At 57.6% G+C, this 17,413-nt stretch overlaps 1 protein-coding gene across 1 annotated transcript; it reads right to left on the minus strand.

Moving 5' to 3' along the window:
* On the minus strand, nucleotides 1-16,355 carry LOC133358064 (integrator complex subunit 10-like). The gene is made up of 17 exons (XM_061576347.1): nucleotides 16,204-16,355; nucleotides 15,513-15,580; nucleotides 14,054-14,157; nucleotides 13,186-13,325; nucleotides 11,570-11,651; nucleotides 11,113-11,253; nucleotides 10,459-10,558; nucleotides 8,882-9,051; nucleotides 8,228-8,361; nucleotides 7,463-7,622; nucleotides 6,949-7,031; nucleotides 5,527-5,667; nucleotides 4,421-4,529; nucleotides 3,742-3,821; nucleotides 3,387-3,552; nucleotides 1,559-1,652; nucleotides 1-166 (listed from the first exon to the last, which is right to left on the minus strand). Exons 1-17 carry the CDS (start codon nucleotides 16,330-16,332, stop codon nucleotides 10-12), a joined length of 2,058 nt encoding a protein of 685 aa, XP_061432331.1. The 5' UTR covers nucleotides 16,333-16,355; the 3' UTR covers nucleotides 1-9.
* Nucleotides 16,356-17,413: the final 1,058 nt, after the last annotated feature.

Genomic DNA, 17,413 nt, shown 5'->3' on the forward strand with positions numbered 1-17,413 from the left:
GGGGGGGGGTCAGCCGAGCCCCTGCAGGAGGAGGTTGCGCTCGCTGAGCAGGAAGCGGTGGAGGACGGTGAAGAGAGGCTCGGCGCAGCGCGACACCTGGCGCTCCATGGCCAGCCGGAAGTCCTCCTTCACCCCCTTGGTCACGCCGCGAGTCACCGTCTGCTGCCTGGGCGCCATGGGGAGCCGGGGGGGGAGGAGGGGGGAGCGGCCGTGTTAGAGCGCGGGGGGGGGGGGGTTTCCCTAAATCCAGACCTTGTGGACCCCCCCCACCACCACCACCACCACGCTCCGCTCCGCTCCGTCTCTCGCGTTCACCAACCTACTCCTCCCCACTCGAATGAACTCGTTCCACGCTGCTGCACTCGCCGGACTGTTGTTACACGCGACCCCCCCCCCCCACGTGACCCCCCCCCCCCCCACGTGACGCGGAGAGCAATTTACGCCGTCTGCGTCCATAGAGCCGATTGAAATGCAGCGCGAGATCTAAAAGGGTGGCTAGGAGATGTTAACTCCCTCGCACCGTATGCAGGAGGTCGTGGGTTCCATCCCGACTGTGACGTCTGGATAGTTCAAAGCTCCCCCGTGTAGCCTGTAACAGACTGTAGGGGCAAGTGCTGTTAGCGAGTAGCAGCACCTATGAAGGCTGGCCCGGCACACGACGGCGTAGGTGGCCAGCACCACGCCCGGCCGCCTTTGTCTCCCCCGTGGCGATGTTTACTACACACCGCACCGGGTACTCAATTGAGGCTGAGTCGACCGAGGGGAGGCCCACGACCGATTCAGATAATCGTCACTGCTGTTGATCGTGAGTGGGAATTGAACTCGGGTCGCCGGGTTCGTAGCGTGCGCACAAGCACACACACACAGCTCCCCCACCCACCACCCACTCACTTGGTGATGATGGCCTGGTTCGTAGCGTGCGCGCGCACACACACACACAGCTCCCCCACCCACCCACTCACTTGGTGAGGATGGCCTGGTTCGTAGCGCGCGCACACACACAGCCCACCCACCCACCACCCACTCACTTGGTGAGGATGGCCTGATGCGTAGCGTGCACACACACACACACAGCTCCCCCACCCACCCACCCACTCACTTGGTGAGGATGGCCTGGTTCGTAGCGTGCACACACACACAGCTCCCCCACCCACCCACTCACTTGGTGATGATGGCCTGGTTCGTAGCGTGCACACACACACAGCTCCCCCACCCACTCACTTGGTGATGATGGCCTGGTTCGTAGCGTGCACACACACAGCTCCCCCACCCACCCACCACCCACTCACTCACTTGGTGATGATGGCCTGGTTCGTAGCGTGCACGCACACACACAGCTCCCCCACCCACCGACTCACTTGGTGATGATGGCCTGGTTCGTAGCGTGCACACACACACACAGCTCCCCCACCCACCCACTCACTTGGTGATGATGGCCTGGTTCGTAGCGTGCGCACACACACAGCTCCCCCACCACCCACCACTCACTTGGTGATGATGGCCTGGTTCGTAGCGTGCACACACACACACACAGCTCCCCCACCCACCACCCACTCACTTGGTGAGGACGGCCTGGTTGGGCAGCAGCTCCAGCTGCACGCGACCGCCCTCCGGCGTGCGGAGGAACGCAAACTCCTCCAGCATGTCCACGTCTCACGCGGGGGGGGGAGCCGCAGGGTCAAGGAACGTTTAATGTCTCGCAGTTGCTGAGCACAGGCCCACAGGCCCACAGGCAACAGGCAGCACGGCCGCAAGAGCTGTCGCCGATGAGGGTGTTTATGCGTTTGCTGAATCGACAACAATTACAATTCTCCAAAAGGTGAGCGCTCGGTTTGTATTTTTAAATCACGGTTGACGAGTACAAGCACATAGGCACACAACCCTATAGACTCACAAGCACACAGGCACACAGTCCTATAGGCTCACAAGCACACAGGCACACAGCCCTATAGGCACACAAGCACACAGCCCCACAGGCACACAGCCCTATAGGCTCACAAGCACACAGCCCTATAGGCTCACAAGCACACAGCCCTATAGGCTCACAAACACACAGCCTCACAGGCACACAGCCCTATAGGCACACAAGCACACAGGCACACAGCCCTATAGGCTCACAGGCACACAGGCACACAGCCCTATAGGCACACAGCCCCACCACTCTGGCCTTTCGGAATCTTTTGCTCGACAGCACCGGTGAGACAAGGCCACAAAGGAGGCCTTCTCTGGCGGAGGCCAATCATTTTCAAGCACAACGGATACATTGTTACCAAAGCGTGGTTGTTTGCATGCTTTACCACAAGTGTGTGTGGTTAATGCAAACTTGATGATGCCTTGCAATAGGTGTGTCTATTTGGTGTGTGAACATCTAAACACAGCTCCCTGTGTTCTTGCCAGAAAGGGTTAAAGTATTTTTTTTTCATCATCTTCATTATGGAAATAAAAGGGTCCCATTGACTGTAACGAATTGGCCACAATCCGCCAAGGGCTTGCATGCGTGCCGATATAATCTAAACCAAAACTACACAGATGAAGTGGCTTATCGCGTGGCAATGTATTGCAGCCAAATACGGGAGGACCCGGAGAAAAATCCACGCGACCACAGGGAGAGAGACACGCAAACTCCAAATTTACAGCAGGCGTCAGGGTCGGGATTGAACCCACGACCTTCCGTATACCAGGCGAGGTAGTTAACATCTCCTAGCCACCGTGGCACTCATGCAGGCCGGATGCAAAGAGACTTTACTGCTGTTATGGGTTCTCTTCGTCCTGGACAAACGGCAGGTGTCACCTGAAGCCCATGGCTAACGGGGTCCCACCACTCGCCTCCCACAGTGCCAAGGTGCAAAGCCCTCTCTCCATATACACAGAGCTCCACCGGAGGCATCTGGCTATCACAAACGATAGCTCAACGAAGTAGCCAATCATCATCATCATGTGTAAATGTATAGCAGCAGCCAAATACTCAAACGCCTGTTGAATCTAAATGTGCAGTCAGTGCTGGTTCGTCGAATGGGGGCGGGGGGGAGGCCCAGGTCCAGATTGGCAATCACTCCCCACTCATGTCAGCTGTGGTCGGGAATCAAATTCGGGCGGTGGTAATGGTTTGTAGCGTAGTGCGCTAACCGCGGCGCCTCCGCCCCTTGCCGTAGCGAGAGTGTTGTACATCGCGTCTCGTCTGGGTGGAGATGGCAGGGCCCGGAGAAAACCCACGACCACCACGGGGAGAGAGACACGCAAACTTCAAATACACAGCAGCAGGCGTCAAGATCGGGATCGAACCCACGACCTGCCGCATACCAGGCGAGGTAGTCAACATCTCGCCAACGCGGTGCCCCAATTTCATGGCTCCGTCTCCATGGCGACGGCGGTGGCCGTGAGGATACTGGTGACGTAGTTGAAGAAGTTCTCGTACTGCAGGCCGCCCTGCAGGCAGATCCGCTCCACGGCGCGCAGGAACAGCGCCTCGCCCTTCGGCCAATCGTGCTGCAGCATCACGATCACGTGACCCAGCGCCAGGTCGTCGCGCGACACCTCGCTGAACGCGTGCGGCTGGCGGGGGAGGCGAGGAGAGGGGATTCAAAGACGACGATGGTTGACGTTGCCACGCAAGTAGCGTCGGGTTTGCTCTATCCACCGCTGGATGAAGGGCTACCCCCCACACACCGTGCCCCGAGCCGTGCCCCCACACACGCCTCCCCCCCCCCCCTCCTCGCCGTCGTCAGCCACCGAGCCGCTTACCTTGAAGCAGGAGAGGACGATCTGCACGCCGTGCGAGATGATGGCGCGGTCAGTGCACGGGACGAGTTGCAGGTCTGAACCTGCGCACACGCACGCCGAGCGACACACACGCACGCGCTACTCGTGACGCAAGCACGTGCAGACGTACAGAGACGCGCAAGAAGTTCAACATGCATGCGTGCACTGCAGGTCAAAACAACACACTCACATACTCACCCCACTGCGGGTCACAACACAATCACCCGCCCACTCACCCACCCACTCACTGACCCAACCACTCACGCACCCACTCACTGACCCAACCACTCATGCACCCACCCATTCACCCACCACACTGCGGGTTACAATACAATCACCCACCCACCCACTCACCCACCCACCACACTGCGGGTCACGTCACTTCTATTTCTGCATGTTCCCTCGCACTGCTCCACTTCGGAATTCCCTCTCCCCTCATTGTCTCTTCCACCCCCCACCCCCTCCCCCGAAGCTCCTATAAATAATAACAGCCTCAAGTCAATTCGAGAAACAAACGAACTCCAAACTGCGACACCTTCAATGGTGATCGTGCCAATTATACATATTTCTTTGCAGACCACTTGGCAATTTGGGCCTTCTTCGGGCCTTTGCTCAGCCACCGCGACTTTGTAAAAGCGAGAAACGCGGGACACGTTCGCACCTTTGGCGAACTTGGGTTTGACGCGCGGCGGCTCGTCGGCAAGCCTGGGCACGTCCGTGGCGTTCGGCGCCACGATCGGCGCCACCTCCAGCACCCTCTCGCACGCCGCCTGCGCAACGGGCGCAACATTAAAACGGGGAAGAAAAATCACGCGCGGCGCTCCGTATGCGTGCGCGTACGATGAACATCCTTGGCACCGTGCGTAGCCAACCGCGCTGTTTGGAGTTGCGGCGGGGACGACGACAAACTCAACACAAAAGGAAGCTTTAAAGGAATTAGCTTTCGATCCAGATTCAAAAGTGTATAGCTCCGTGGCGTCCTAAAGAGCGTTCCAGACGACCGCAGAGGTGCATCTAAAAGCTCGCGATGTGGTGACCACCGTCTTTGAGGTCCAGCCAGAAGCCTCCGAAGGCTTCATCCTCGGAAGGAAGCGTTTGATTAGCGACGTTCAACGGTCGCGCCCACGCCGGGGCCAGCGCAGGGAGCGATCGCGATCCGCGAGGCCGCGGTGAGACGAGGGGGCACTGGGAGGGCGGCTCTGGCCAGCGGAGGCCGTGGGTCACGGTGGGATTCAATTTGTCCGGTTTTCTCCCTGCGCCGAGTACCCTGACGGCAATGCAGCCTCAACGCGACGGTGAAGTCCGTGTCGGATCGTCTCCGAAGAGGGACAGCGCTAACGCGTGGGCACTTTCAACCTCAGCTGGCAGCCACGCAACCGCCCGCGAGTAAACCGCACTAAATCTTCTGACACGGGAGCGAGAGAGATGCCCACAGGCCGGGCAGGAGAACAGCTGATTTGTCTCGTGCCGTTGAATCCTAGGCGGTAGCGCAACACACAAAGACAAAGATCCTCCCCGGATAGCTTGCAACAGACTGTCGGAGCAAGTGCTGTTAGCGAGCAGCACCTATGAAGGCGGGCACGGCACACGAGGGGGTGGGTGGCCAGCACCACGCCCCACCGCCTTTGTCTCCCCAGTGGCAATGATTACACATCGCACCAGGTAATCACTTGAAGCCGAGTCGACCTAGGAGAGACCCAGGACCGGTTCAGATAATCGTCTCACACACACAGACACACACACACACACACACACGCGCGTGCGTACCAGGTGTTCACCCAGAGCCAGGTGGCACGCCGCCATCTGGAGCAGCACGCGCTTGGCATCTGCCCACACTTGACCTTTGACACCGGCTTGACCTCCGGCCTGCTGCTGCTGCAGAGTGGCGATGGCGTGACGGTACTGCCCCTGCGCGCGTCGCCGCGGGCGAGAAGCAACGGGCGCTACATCTTGCACTTCATTTTAACCGCAGTCCTTTTTTTCGCACGTCTCATAATTATCCACGATAGGATTCTCCCATTTCGACGCGGGTGAAGGGTGGGTGAGAGGCTAGTCGGTGTCTTTCCCGATCTTCTCTCGGCCTCTCTCTCTATTCCTCCTCCTCCCTGTGCCCAATCCCGTTTCTGATCCTTCTCCCAACTTGCACCCCTCCACTCGGATCAACTTCCCCTCTACAATGAGCAGCACTGCCCAGACTCAACACTATCATAAACACAACACTGATCATATACACAACACTACCCATAGACTCAGCACTGACCATAGACACAACACTGCACCATAGACTCAACACTGATCATAGACTCAACACTTCCCATAGACTCAGCACTGACCATAGACACAACACTGAACCATAGACTCAGCACTGATCACAGACTCAGCACTGATCATATACACAACACTGCATCATAGACTCAGCACTGCACCATAGACTCAGCGCTGATCATATACACAACACTACCCATAGACTCAGCGCTGATCATATACACAACACTGCATCATAGACTCAGCACTGATCACAGACTCAGCACTGATCATATACACAACACTGCATCATAGACTCAGCACTGCACCATAGACTCAGCGCTGATCATATACACAACACTGCATCACAGACTCAGCACTGATCATATACACAACACTGACCATAGACTCAGCACTGCACCATATACACAACACTGCACCATAGACGCAGCACTGATCATAGACTCAGCACTGATCATAGACTCATCACTGCACCATAGACTCAACACTGATCAGACACAACACTGCACCATAGACTCAGCACTGTTCATAGACACAACACTGCACCATAGACACAACACTGCACCATAGACACAACACTGCACCATAGACTCAACGCTGCCCATAGACTCAGCACTGCCCTTGTACATGAAGCAGTCCCTCCCCTTCACCTCCTTCCGTTCCTCTTTAAAAGCTCACCTCTTATCCACTCCCCATTCTCTTCCTATTCTGCTTTCGTGACCCCTAAGCACCCCTCTATCTCCGTCACTCATTACTCAATCCACGCACCGTTGGGTAAGCCATGGCCATCAAGCACGTCGAATGAAGGTGCTCGACAAATATAAATGAGATTGAAGGAAAGGCGGCCGGGGCGTGGTGCTGCTCGCTAACGGCACTTGCCCCAACAGCCCGTGCAGGTTACTCGGGGGATCTTTGTCTCTGTACCTGGTATATGAGCATGTCCGACAGGAACGCAAGGAGCCAGGGCCATGTCTCAGTTCTCCACTGCATGCGCACCCACAGGAACTCTACACAAACACACAGCCGCGATCACCGCCATACACTCGCACGCAAAGCCACTCTCTTGCCCACACAAAGACAAAGATTCCCCCGTGTAGCCTTAACAGACTGTAGGGGCAAGTGCTGTTAGCGAGTAGCACCTATGAAGGCCGGAACGGCACACGAGGGGGTGGGTGGTCCAGCACCACGCCCGACCGCCTTTGTCTCCCTAGCGGCGATGTTTACACACCGCACCGGGTACTCATTTGAGGCTGAGTCGACCTAGGGGAGGCCCAGGACCGGTTCAGATAATCGTCACTGGTGTTTGCCGTAAGCGGGAATCGAACCCAGGTCGCCAGGTTCGTAGTGCAGCGCGCTAACCGCTACACTACCGCTCCATGAACGCACACACGCGTGCACACACACAGGCACACACACACACGCCCACGCGTGCGCGCACCCTTCTCGAGTGCCGGGTGAGCGTGCAGCACGTCCCAGGCCTCGCGTGCGATGCGAAAGCTCTCCAGCACGTCGGCGGCGCTCGCCGGGCCCGCCGCGCCGGGCAGCAGCCCGCTCGGCACCGCCACGTGCCGGCTGCGGTAGTACTCCTCCTCCGCGCTCTGCCGGGGAGACAGCGGCGGCACGCGCACACACGCACGCACGCCGGTTAGCGCTCGGTGAAAATCGCGGTTCATCCACCCTTACCGCCTCCACCTGTGACAGCGAGAGACACAGGCAGGGCCCTCCCGAACAAGAGTCACTCGCCACGGGTGGATCTTTGGAGAAGCAGAGTGTGTGGCATTCCTGGGTAAGTAATTATGTTATCACTACTACGACTACCATATAGTCAGGTGCCACACGTCACGCATCCGTGGTGGCGAGACGTTAACTACCTCGCCTGATACGCAGGAGGTCGTGGGTTCCATCCCGACCCCGACGCCTGCTGCTGTATATTTTCAGTTTGCGTGTCTCTCTCTCTCTCTGTGGTTGCGTGGATTTGTCTCCGGGTCCTCCGGTTTTTCCCCCTCCACATTTAGACTCAACGTCGCGCATTTAAGAGTGTTTGGCTGCTGCTATAGATTTCCACGCGACAAGCCACTTCGTTCGGCTATAATTTGTGGCCACGTCGCTTCTGAAAAACAGCCGCATGGCGCATTTATAGCAGCCAACTCGTGGTACGACGGTGTAGGACAGGGGCGCGTCGAGCGAGCGGTGAGGTCCCTGCCTGGCCGCCCTCCTCCAGCTTGCGCCGCTTGCTGCTGCCGCTGCCGCCGCCGTGCTTGGCGCGGTCGGCCTCGCCGCTCACAAACAGTTGAGAGAGCTCCTCCAGCAGCACCAGCCCGCCCACCCCGCTCACGCCTGCACGCGGCACACAAAGACAAAGATCCCCCGTACAGCTTCGCAACAGACTTTTTTGGGGCAAGTGGCATTCGCGAGTAGCACCCTAGGAAAGGCCGGTATGGCACACGAAGGGGGTGGGTGGCCGCACAAGATACTCATTTGAGGCCGAGTCGACCTGAGGGAGGCGCGCTACGGGTTCAGGCAATCGTCACTGCTGGTGTTGGCCGTGAGCGGGAATCGAACCCAGGTCACCAGGTTCGTAGCGGAGCGCGCTAACCGCTACACCACCGCTCACTCCCACTATCACTCCCCACACACACGAACGTACACGCAGGTACACACACGACGCACGTGAACGTATACATACGCACACACACGAACGTGCACGCACAACAACCGCCATTCGCCACTAAGTGGCGGTGACGTCACCACGACACTTGTGCCAGGCCAAGAGCACCTTGAGGACGCCACGTGAAGTATACACGCACACACGCACACACACGCGCGCGCAAACGCACACGGGCACGCACATACGCACCCGAGAAAAGCGTGGGCGTGACGCTGCTCAGGTAGCCGTGAGCGTGGCGGAAGAAGAGGATGGCGGCGGTCATCACCACCTGCTGCCGCAGGTTCCTCTGCGCCTCGTCCTCCCCGCCGGTGACGTAGCGCGACGCCTCCCGCACGCGCTGCAGCACCTCCCCACACGGCCTGGAGCGCCCGTCGCGACGGCAGGGGCTCAGGCGCGCACGCTCTCCCGTCCACACGTGGGGGCCCCTTGCCTGAAGCAGGACTGCTTCGTCTCATCCCCGTAGTTGCGTTCGACCACAGCCACATTTGCAGGTCGCAAAAAAACTCACTCACCAACTCATGCACTCACTCACGCACACACTCACGCACTCACTCACGCACTCACTCACTCACGCACTCACTCACCAAGTCACCCACTCACCAAGTCACCCACTCACCAAGTCACCCACTCACCAAGTCACCCACTCACCAACTCACCCACCAACACACGCACTCACACAGACACCCACTCGCCCCCCTCGCATCTCCAATTAGAGCAGTAGGCTACGTACGGTGCGAAATAAGTTCAATACCCACTCGCTCGCCCACTCACTCACCCACTCGCTCGGCCACACACACTGGCCTATCAGGTCATGCTCATTAGCCACAAAGCGCTTGCCACGAATGAACCACAATAACTTTGCTGATCTCGTCAAGGAGCATAAACCACCGTCACGCAAGCTCCGGTCATCCTCGCAGCAGCAGCAGCAGCAGCAGCAGCAGCAGCAGCAGCAGCGGCTTTTGGCTACCCGTCCAATAAAGACGGCGGTCACCGCATCGCGCCGCGCTTTCAGACGCGCTTCTGCGGCCGTCTGGAACGCTCTTCTTTCCGATATTAGGAAGCCACTGGAGCTATGCACCTTTAAACCGTCATCTAGATTGACAAGCTGATTTCAACATACAAAAAACCTACTGGCTCACTCACACAGCCACCGTATTGCAGGCCACAACAACAACACACGTGTACGTATCTTGCACTTCCTTTGCACCCTACGTAGCCCACCGTGCCAATCGGAGGATTCTTTACTCGTCCGACCTCCCACACGGCCACTCGCTCGCTCGTTCACCACACCGAAGATCACTTCTCAATCCGCTTCTTGCCTCGCGCTGCTCCACCGTGGAATTCCCTCCTCCCGTCGTCGTCATCATCTTCGTCGTCGTCGTCATCGTCGTCCCTCTTCCCAAGCTCTCATAACAACCTCGCTCAATTCAAGGTGAGAAGGATTGCTTCGTCACAAACTCTTGTATCTACTCCTTCGATAGCGCTGTTTGCTGCTGGCCGCTTTGGCGTTTGAGCATTTGGGCCGGTTCTCAGCTACTGTAGAAAATAAAATAGGAGGGGCGAGGGCATCGGACTGTCCCATCGGGGTGCAGAATGCCCGCGGGATTCCAGATTCTCAGTCCGCGTGTCTCTCTCAGCGGGTTCACAATGGCCGGGTCTGGGATGCCGAGTTGCTACGCAACCAGACAAGGCACCAAGGTGTTCTAGCGACTCTCTCTGGGGAGGGGAGGGGGGGGGTTGACACTTTGCCGGCTGCCCAGGCTCACCGGTTTGGGCGGTCGGTCTGCCAGTCGCAGCGAGAGCCGATGGTGTGAAGCAGCTGAGTGAGACGGGACCAAGTCTCCACCACGCCGCAGTCCGGGACCACTGGGAACATCAGGACGTGCAGCAGTAGCAGCAGCATCAGCAGCATCAGCATCACCAGCAGCAGTATTATTAGTAGCATGATCAACAGCAGCCCCGATGTAATGTGCAGCAGGAGCACCAATAGCAGCATCAGCAGCATCAGCAGCATCAGCTGTAGCAACACCACTCGTAGCACAATCAGCAACAGTCGAATCATCAGCATCACGAGCAGCAGCAACAGTTGAATTATCAACATCAGTAACATCAGCTTCACTAGCAGCATCAGCAGCAGTAGTAGTAATATCAACCTCATCATCAGCATCAATGGAATCGCTATCGTCACAAGACCTAACGTTCACATCGTCACTAGCAGCAGGCAGCTTCCCGACAACGATGGCCGGTGAGATCGAGACGCATGACAGAGTGGCAGGCAAAGGAAGGCGGCTGACAGCTGTGTGGGTACGTCCACCACGGAGATGGAGCGACGAACTCGGCTCAACGGATTGCCGTATCGCAAGAATCGCGACGGCTCGTGGAGACATTCGTCCAGCAGTGGGTAGACCCTGGCTGCTTACCGGGGTGCGGAGAGTCGCCCAGGTTGGTGCGCGTCGTGGTGGTGATGTAGAACTCTGCTGCCTTGAGCAGGTACTTGTAGAGCAGCGGGCGAGGGAGGCACACGTCCGGGTTGCCCAAGATCACGGGCAACAGCTCGCACACTGCACGCGGCAAAAACAACAAGTTGAGCGCACTCCAGCATGCACCGCAAGTCACTTGAAAGGGATCTCGGGAGTGGGTCTGCGATATTCCGCCTCCACGAGCTCCTTTTGTCGAACACACGCATAGGCCGACGCATCCAAGAATCGGAGTCTTTCATCTCGACCGGAGGTCTCGGGACGAGTCACCAAGCTCCCAGCGCCTGCCCTCCGCGAGACTCCCCAACGGAGACTCTAATCCGGGGACCCGCCGCGGAGAGCGCAATCCGAATGAAGTTCGGGAAAAATGAGAAATGGAGAAAATGTTGACGGTGGTTACCGAAGAGCTTTCGGAAACAGCCGGTGGGCGAGTTTTGCCCTTCCTGCTTCTCGGAGTCCAGCAGCGTCTCGGCGAGTTTCACCTGGAGGCACAAAGACAAGACAAAGATGCCCCGTGTAGACTTAACAGAGTGTAGGGGCAAGTGCTGTTAGTGAGTAGCACCTATGAATGCCGGCACGGCACACGAAGGGGATGGGTGGCCAATACCACGCCCGGCCGCCTTTGTTTCCCTAGTGACGATGTTTACACATCGCACCAGGTACTCATTTGAAGCTGAGTCGATCTAAGGGAGGCCCAGGACCGGTTCAGGTAATCATCACCAGTGTTGTTTGTTATCCTAACCCTCCACATTGGACACCCATAGACTCGCACAAAGACCCATAGACTCAGGCAGAGACACAGACTCACGAAGAGACCCATAGACTCAGGCAGAGGCCCATAGACTCTAGGATTTTAAAGCTTTTGTATGCCCCGTGTCGTGTTCTATGTTCACTACTCCCACTCCTACGGAATTGCTAGAAATGTTACGGCTTGCGAACCTCTTCCACCATTTCAATTCAACTCGGTGTTTATTTGCCACGAGGAAAATCCCACATAGGCAGTTACCCAGCTAGTTCCGGTAGCAACAGCCCGCAGCAGCCACTAACAACAACAACAACAGAGTTACTGTTGGGGTGCAGAGGAGCCCAGCCAGTAGCCAGCCAGGAAACTCGAGAATATTTTCCGTAGCAGTACGACTGATAATTGGACTCTTCTTCAGGAGGGTGCTGCCAAGATTTCGCAGCCAGGGGCAAATGTAGATTCGTGACTGCCCGGCACACGATGGCCTGCTCCTGCCAACGACATCACGGGATCTCTACCGTACACCGTCGCAGTATTTTCTGGGTTTAAAAAGCCGTCATGTTAGTCTGGGCCACTTGCCGTATTACCGCTTGCGTGGCATTCAGCTTCCCGATGGCTGGGTGGTGAGCAACCCTTCATTTGCGTAGAACTTCTTTCGCACCTTATGTAGTGAACCGTGCATATAGGAGGTTTGAGGTAAGACAATAAGTATATATGCTATGTAAATGTACGTAACAGGACAGGTGGCCGGGCGTGGTGCTGGCCACCCACCCCTTCGTGTGCCACAGCGCCACCCTTCACAGGTGCTGCTACTCGCTAACAGCACTTACCCCAACAGCCTGTTAAAGGATATGCGGAGGGATCTTTGCCTGTGTGGTGGGGAGCGGTGGCGCAGCGGTTAGCGCACCAAGTAGCGTGTGACGCATCTGCGTTATTGAGTTCCACGTGGAGGCGTTTCTATTCCTCACCACGGCCATCGAGATCAGTGGCGAGCGACATCAGATGGAGTCCCGGCTCTCTCCCGAGTCGACTATGCAGCCTTAAATGAATACCCGGTGTAAACATCAGCACTGGAGAGACAAAGGCGGCCGGGCGTGGTGTTGGCCACCCACCCACCCCCCTCGTGTGCCACAGCGCCACCCTTCACAGGTGCTGCTACTCCCTAACGGCACTTGCCCCAACAAGCTGTTGAGGCTATACGGAGGGAGGAGGATCTTTGTCTCTGTATGCAACGAGCCCCCTCCGGAGCAATCGGCGCCGCCGCCGAGACTGACCCCGTGCTGCACGACGGCGTCGGGGAAGCGTCGCAGCAGCAGCATCACCGCTTCGGCCTGCTGCAGCGCGCCGTACTGCTGCTCCGCCGACTTGTACAGCACGTCGCACTGCACGGGGGCGGGCAGGCACTCGAACACACCTGCCCGGAGCGCGCACACGACACGGCCGTTATCTAGCCACTGCTGCATGAAGGCAGCGTCACACTGGTGCCATTAGACACTCAAAACACTGCTGCTCACAGCGCTAATACAAGAGCCATGTTATATTCACTGCTCCTCTGCCGACTGTGAGTGCATGTTGCACTCCTGGCACTGTTGCTGCTGCTGCTACTCCTGCTGTTACCACTGCTTCTCCCTACTGCCACTTGTGTTGTTGCTTTGCGACTCATACTGCCGCTGCTATCACTGCTGCTGCTTACGATTCTGATAATATTGCTACTGGTCCCGCTAATTATGTTGCTGCTGCGACTGCTGCTGTTGTTGCTATTGCACACAACGCACACAGCGTGTGAAAAGCACTCGGCCTTTGTGCATTCTACACGAGATCATCAACAGCTCCTGAAGAACTGCATTGTGGTCGTCTCTTCGAAGGTCATGATCAAAAATAAATGCGAGCACCTGTGGACCCGACAGCGACGCAGCGATAGACAAACTGCGGCCCGCTTTCACCCTTACTTAGGACTCATCAGCACGGCAGAGGCACCAGTGCCCACTGCTGCATAGTCCGCCCCTGGGAACCGTCCACGCTGATTCCAAACAACGGTGGAATCTGTGAACGATGACTCCCAGGAGCTGCTGCTGCTGCCTGTGTTGATGCAGCGGTGTGCTGAGTGGCTGTGCGTGCGTGTCGGGCAGTGCGTGAACCCACAGCGCAAGAACTGTGTCTGAGCGTCGGGATTTTCTGCACGCAGAGCGGAGGTGATGCAGTTGATTTCTCTCCACAGCGGAGGCTTTTCTGGGAACTGCACAAACCTGCAAAGACAAAGATGCACCGGATAGCCTTATAAAGTCTGTGGGGTCAAGTGCTGTTTAGCGAGCACCTAAGAAGGCCGGCACGGCACACGAGGGGATGGGTGGCCAGCACCACGCCCGGCCGCCTTTGTCTCTCGTGGCGATGTTTACACACTCCACCAGGTACTCATTTGAGGCCGAGTCGACCCAGGGGAGACCCAGGACTGGTTTAGATAATCATCACAACTCGTGTCGCCCGGTTCGTAGAGCAGCGCGCTAACCGCTACACTACTGCGACCCTAAACCCCACAAACTCACTCACACTCTGCACGGGGAGAGATCATACAAACTACAAATATACAGCAGGCATCGACTTCCTGCATACCAGGCCAGGTAGTTAACATCTCCCAGCCACCATGATGATGATGAGAAAGAGACACGCAAACTCCAAATATACAGCAGCAGGCGTCAGAGTCAGGATGTAACCCACGACCTCCTGTGCACCAGGCGAGGTAGTCAACATCTCCTAGCCACCGTGATGATGATGATGACAGAGACATTATAGAGCAGCAGGCGTCAGGGTCAGGATGTGACCCACGACCTCATGTGCACCAGGCGAGGTAGTCAACATCTCCTAGCCACCGTGATGATGATGAGACATTATAGAGCAGCAGGCGTCAGTCAGGATGTGACCCACGACCTCCTGTGCACCAGGCGAGTTAGCCAACATCTCCTAGCCACCGTGATGATGATGATGACAGAGACATTATAGAGCAGCAGGCGTCAGGGTCAGGATGTGACCCACGACCTCCTGTGCACCAGGCGAGGTAGTCAACATCTCCCAGCCACCGTGATGATGATGAGACATTATAGAGCAGCAGGCGTCAGGGTCAGGATGTAACCCACGACCTCCTGTGCACCAGGCGAGGTAGTCAACATCTCCTAGCCACCGTGATGATGATGATGATGACAGAGACATTATAGAGCAGCAGGCGTCAGGGTCAGGATGTGACCCACGACCTCCTGTGCACCAGGCGAGGTAGTCAACATCTCCTAGCCACCGTGATGATGATGATGAGAGAGACATTATAGAGCAGCAGGCGTCAGAGTCAGGATGTGACCCACGACCTCCTGTGCACCAGGCGAGGTAGTCAACATCTCCCAGCCACCGTGATGATGATGAGACATTATAGAGCAGCAGGCGTCAGTCAGGATGTGACCCACGACCTCCTGTGCACCAGGCGAGGTAGTCAACATCTCCTAGCCACCGTGATGATGATGAGACATTATAGAGCAGCAGGCGTCAGTCAGGATGTGACCCACGACCTCCTGTGCACCAGGCGAGGTAGTCAACATCTCCCAGCCATCGTACTCACATCTCGCACAGCAGCCGCGCCGCGTCCGTCGCTCGCTGAGCATTCTTCTCCAGAAGATACATTTCAAACTAGAGGTGGGGGGTGGGGAGCGTGGTGGAGGGTGGTAAGGACACAGTACAGCAGTACAGCAAGTAGGTTACTAACCGAGGCTTATTTTCCTCACTAAATATGTCAATGTATCGCTGCGAACCTGGAGGTGGTGGCACGTGACCACGTGGCAGAGCCCACGGTGGGATACTGGATGTGGTGTGCCCGGGTAATGGACTGGAGTCAGAATATTTATTTATTTACACTGCACGAGGAATCCGATGAACAATACAGCTCTTTTTTCCCTCACAGAAGTCCAGTAGGGGGCACGTGGTCCAGAACGTTACAACAACAAACAACACAAACATGTAACAGCGGTGCAGCAGCGTACAAGAAATGTAAACAAATCACTCAAACATCAACAAACACGAACCAGGCCAAGCGCACCGTGCACACAACACCCGCCGCAACTCTCCTCCACCAACAGGACGAACACGGCCCAATGAGCGACTTCGCTCTGACTGCACGAATGAGTGAAGTCGTGAACGACAGAGCGAGCGAGCGAGTGAATGAATGAATGGAGGCCTGCGTGTCAACACTGCGGCAAGGCCTGCCCCTCCCCTGAGCGCTCTCTCTCTCGCTCGCTCGCTGTCCCCCCGTTTACCTGAATGGCGAAGTCCCCGGGGTAGATGGTTCTCGCCGTGAGTAGCCACGCCTTGGCCGCCCACGGGTCGCGGCCCGCGAGGCCGTGCGCCTTGCGCACCACGAAGTCGAGCTCCGGGGCCGCCGCCATCCTCGCTACCACTCCGCTCTTGCAGGTTCAACCGCGGGCGACGTGATGACGTCACCGCGTCGTCGGCTTGCCCCTGCGCGGTGACGTCACCGCGTCGTCGGCTTGCCCCTGCGCGGTGACGTCACCGCGTCGTCGGCTTGCCCCTGCGCGGTGACGTCACCGCGTCGTCGGCTTGCCCCTGCGCGGTGACGTCACCGCGTCGTCGGCTTGCCCCTGCGCGGTGACATCACCGCGTCGTCGGCTTGCCCCTGCGCGGTGACGTCACCGCGTCGTCGGCCGCCCCGGCATGATGACGTCACCACGCTCACGACGCAGTGACGTTTTTCACACCCCCCCTCCGGCAACGCGACGGCGCGGTGACGTCATTGCGATTGTCAACTCCCCCGACCTTACCTGAACGCAAGGCGATTGCGTCACTAACGTAATAATTACCCGATGACGTCATGGCTGCCCTCGCGTTGTTTGCTAAACGTCGTGACGCCACCGCGCGATTATCAACCTCCCGACTCTTCATCAACCTCCCTTTAAATAGAGCGATGACGTCACTAAAAGGGAATTTAATATAAACACATTCCTGCGGAGGGAGCTGGTAGGAACGTCGGCTTGCTCGGTCAATGGCCTGCAGGGTCAACGGCGGCGTGGTGTATTCCGCAAATATGCCCGACTGTGAGGGCGGGCACAAGCCGGCGTGAGTAGGTGAAACGTTGAGTTTTATAAGGGCACCACGGGGTGACCAGCCCCTCCCCACCCAGCCCCACCCCTCTCCACCCAGCCCCTCCCCACCCAGCCCCTCCCACACCCACCCACCCTCCCCTCTCCACCCAGCCCCACCCCCACCCTTCCCACCCAGCCCCACCCTCCCCACCCAGCCCCTCCCTCCCCACCCAGCCCCACCCCTCCCACCTCCCACCCAGCCCCACCCTCCCCACCCAGCCCCTCCCCACCCTCCCCACCCAGCCAGACCCTCCCCACCCAGCCCCTCCCCACCCTCCCCTCTCCACCCAGCCCCACCCCTCCCATTTTTGGATGCACGACGGACGGACGGACACAATAATCCCCTGTGGGCTGGTGTAACCAGGAG

This window comes from Lethenteron reissneri, chromosome 60 (assembly GCF_015708825.2).
Source record: "Lethenteron reissneri isolate LAM-NWPU_2019-01 chromosome 60, ASM1570882v1, whole genome shotgun sequence".
Taxonomy (NCBI): domain Eukaryota; kingdom Metazoa; phylum Chordata; class Hyperoartia; order Petromyzontiformes; family Petromyzontidae; genus Lethenteron; species Lethenteron reissneri.

Coding starts and splice junctions, on each gene's coding strand:
- LOC133358064 (XM_061576347.1), bottom strand. CDS start 16,332: ATGGCGGCGGCCCCGGAGCTCGACTTCGTGGTGCGCAAGGCGCACGGC. Junction 13,326..14,053: donor TCAGACACAGTTCTTGCGCT/GTGGGTTCACGC, acceptor CGCTCCGGGCAG/GTGTGTTCGAGTGCCTGCCC. Junction 3,553..3,741: donor TCGTCCTCTCCTGCTTCAAG/GTAAGCGGCTCG, acceptor CTCCCCCGCCAG/CCGCACGCGTTCAGCGAGGT.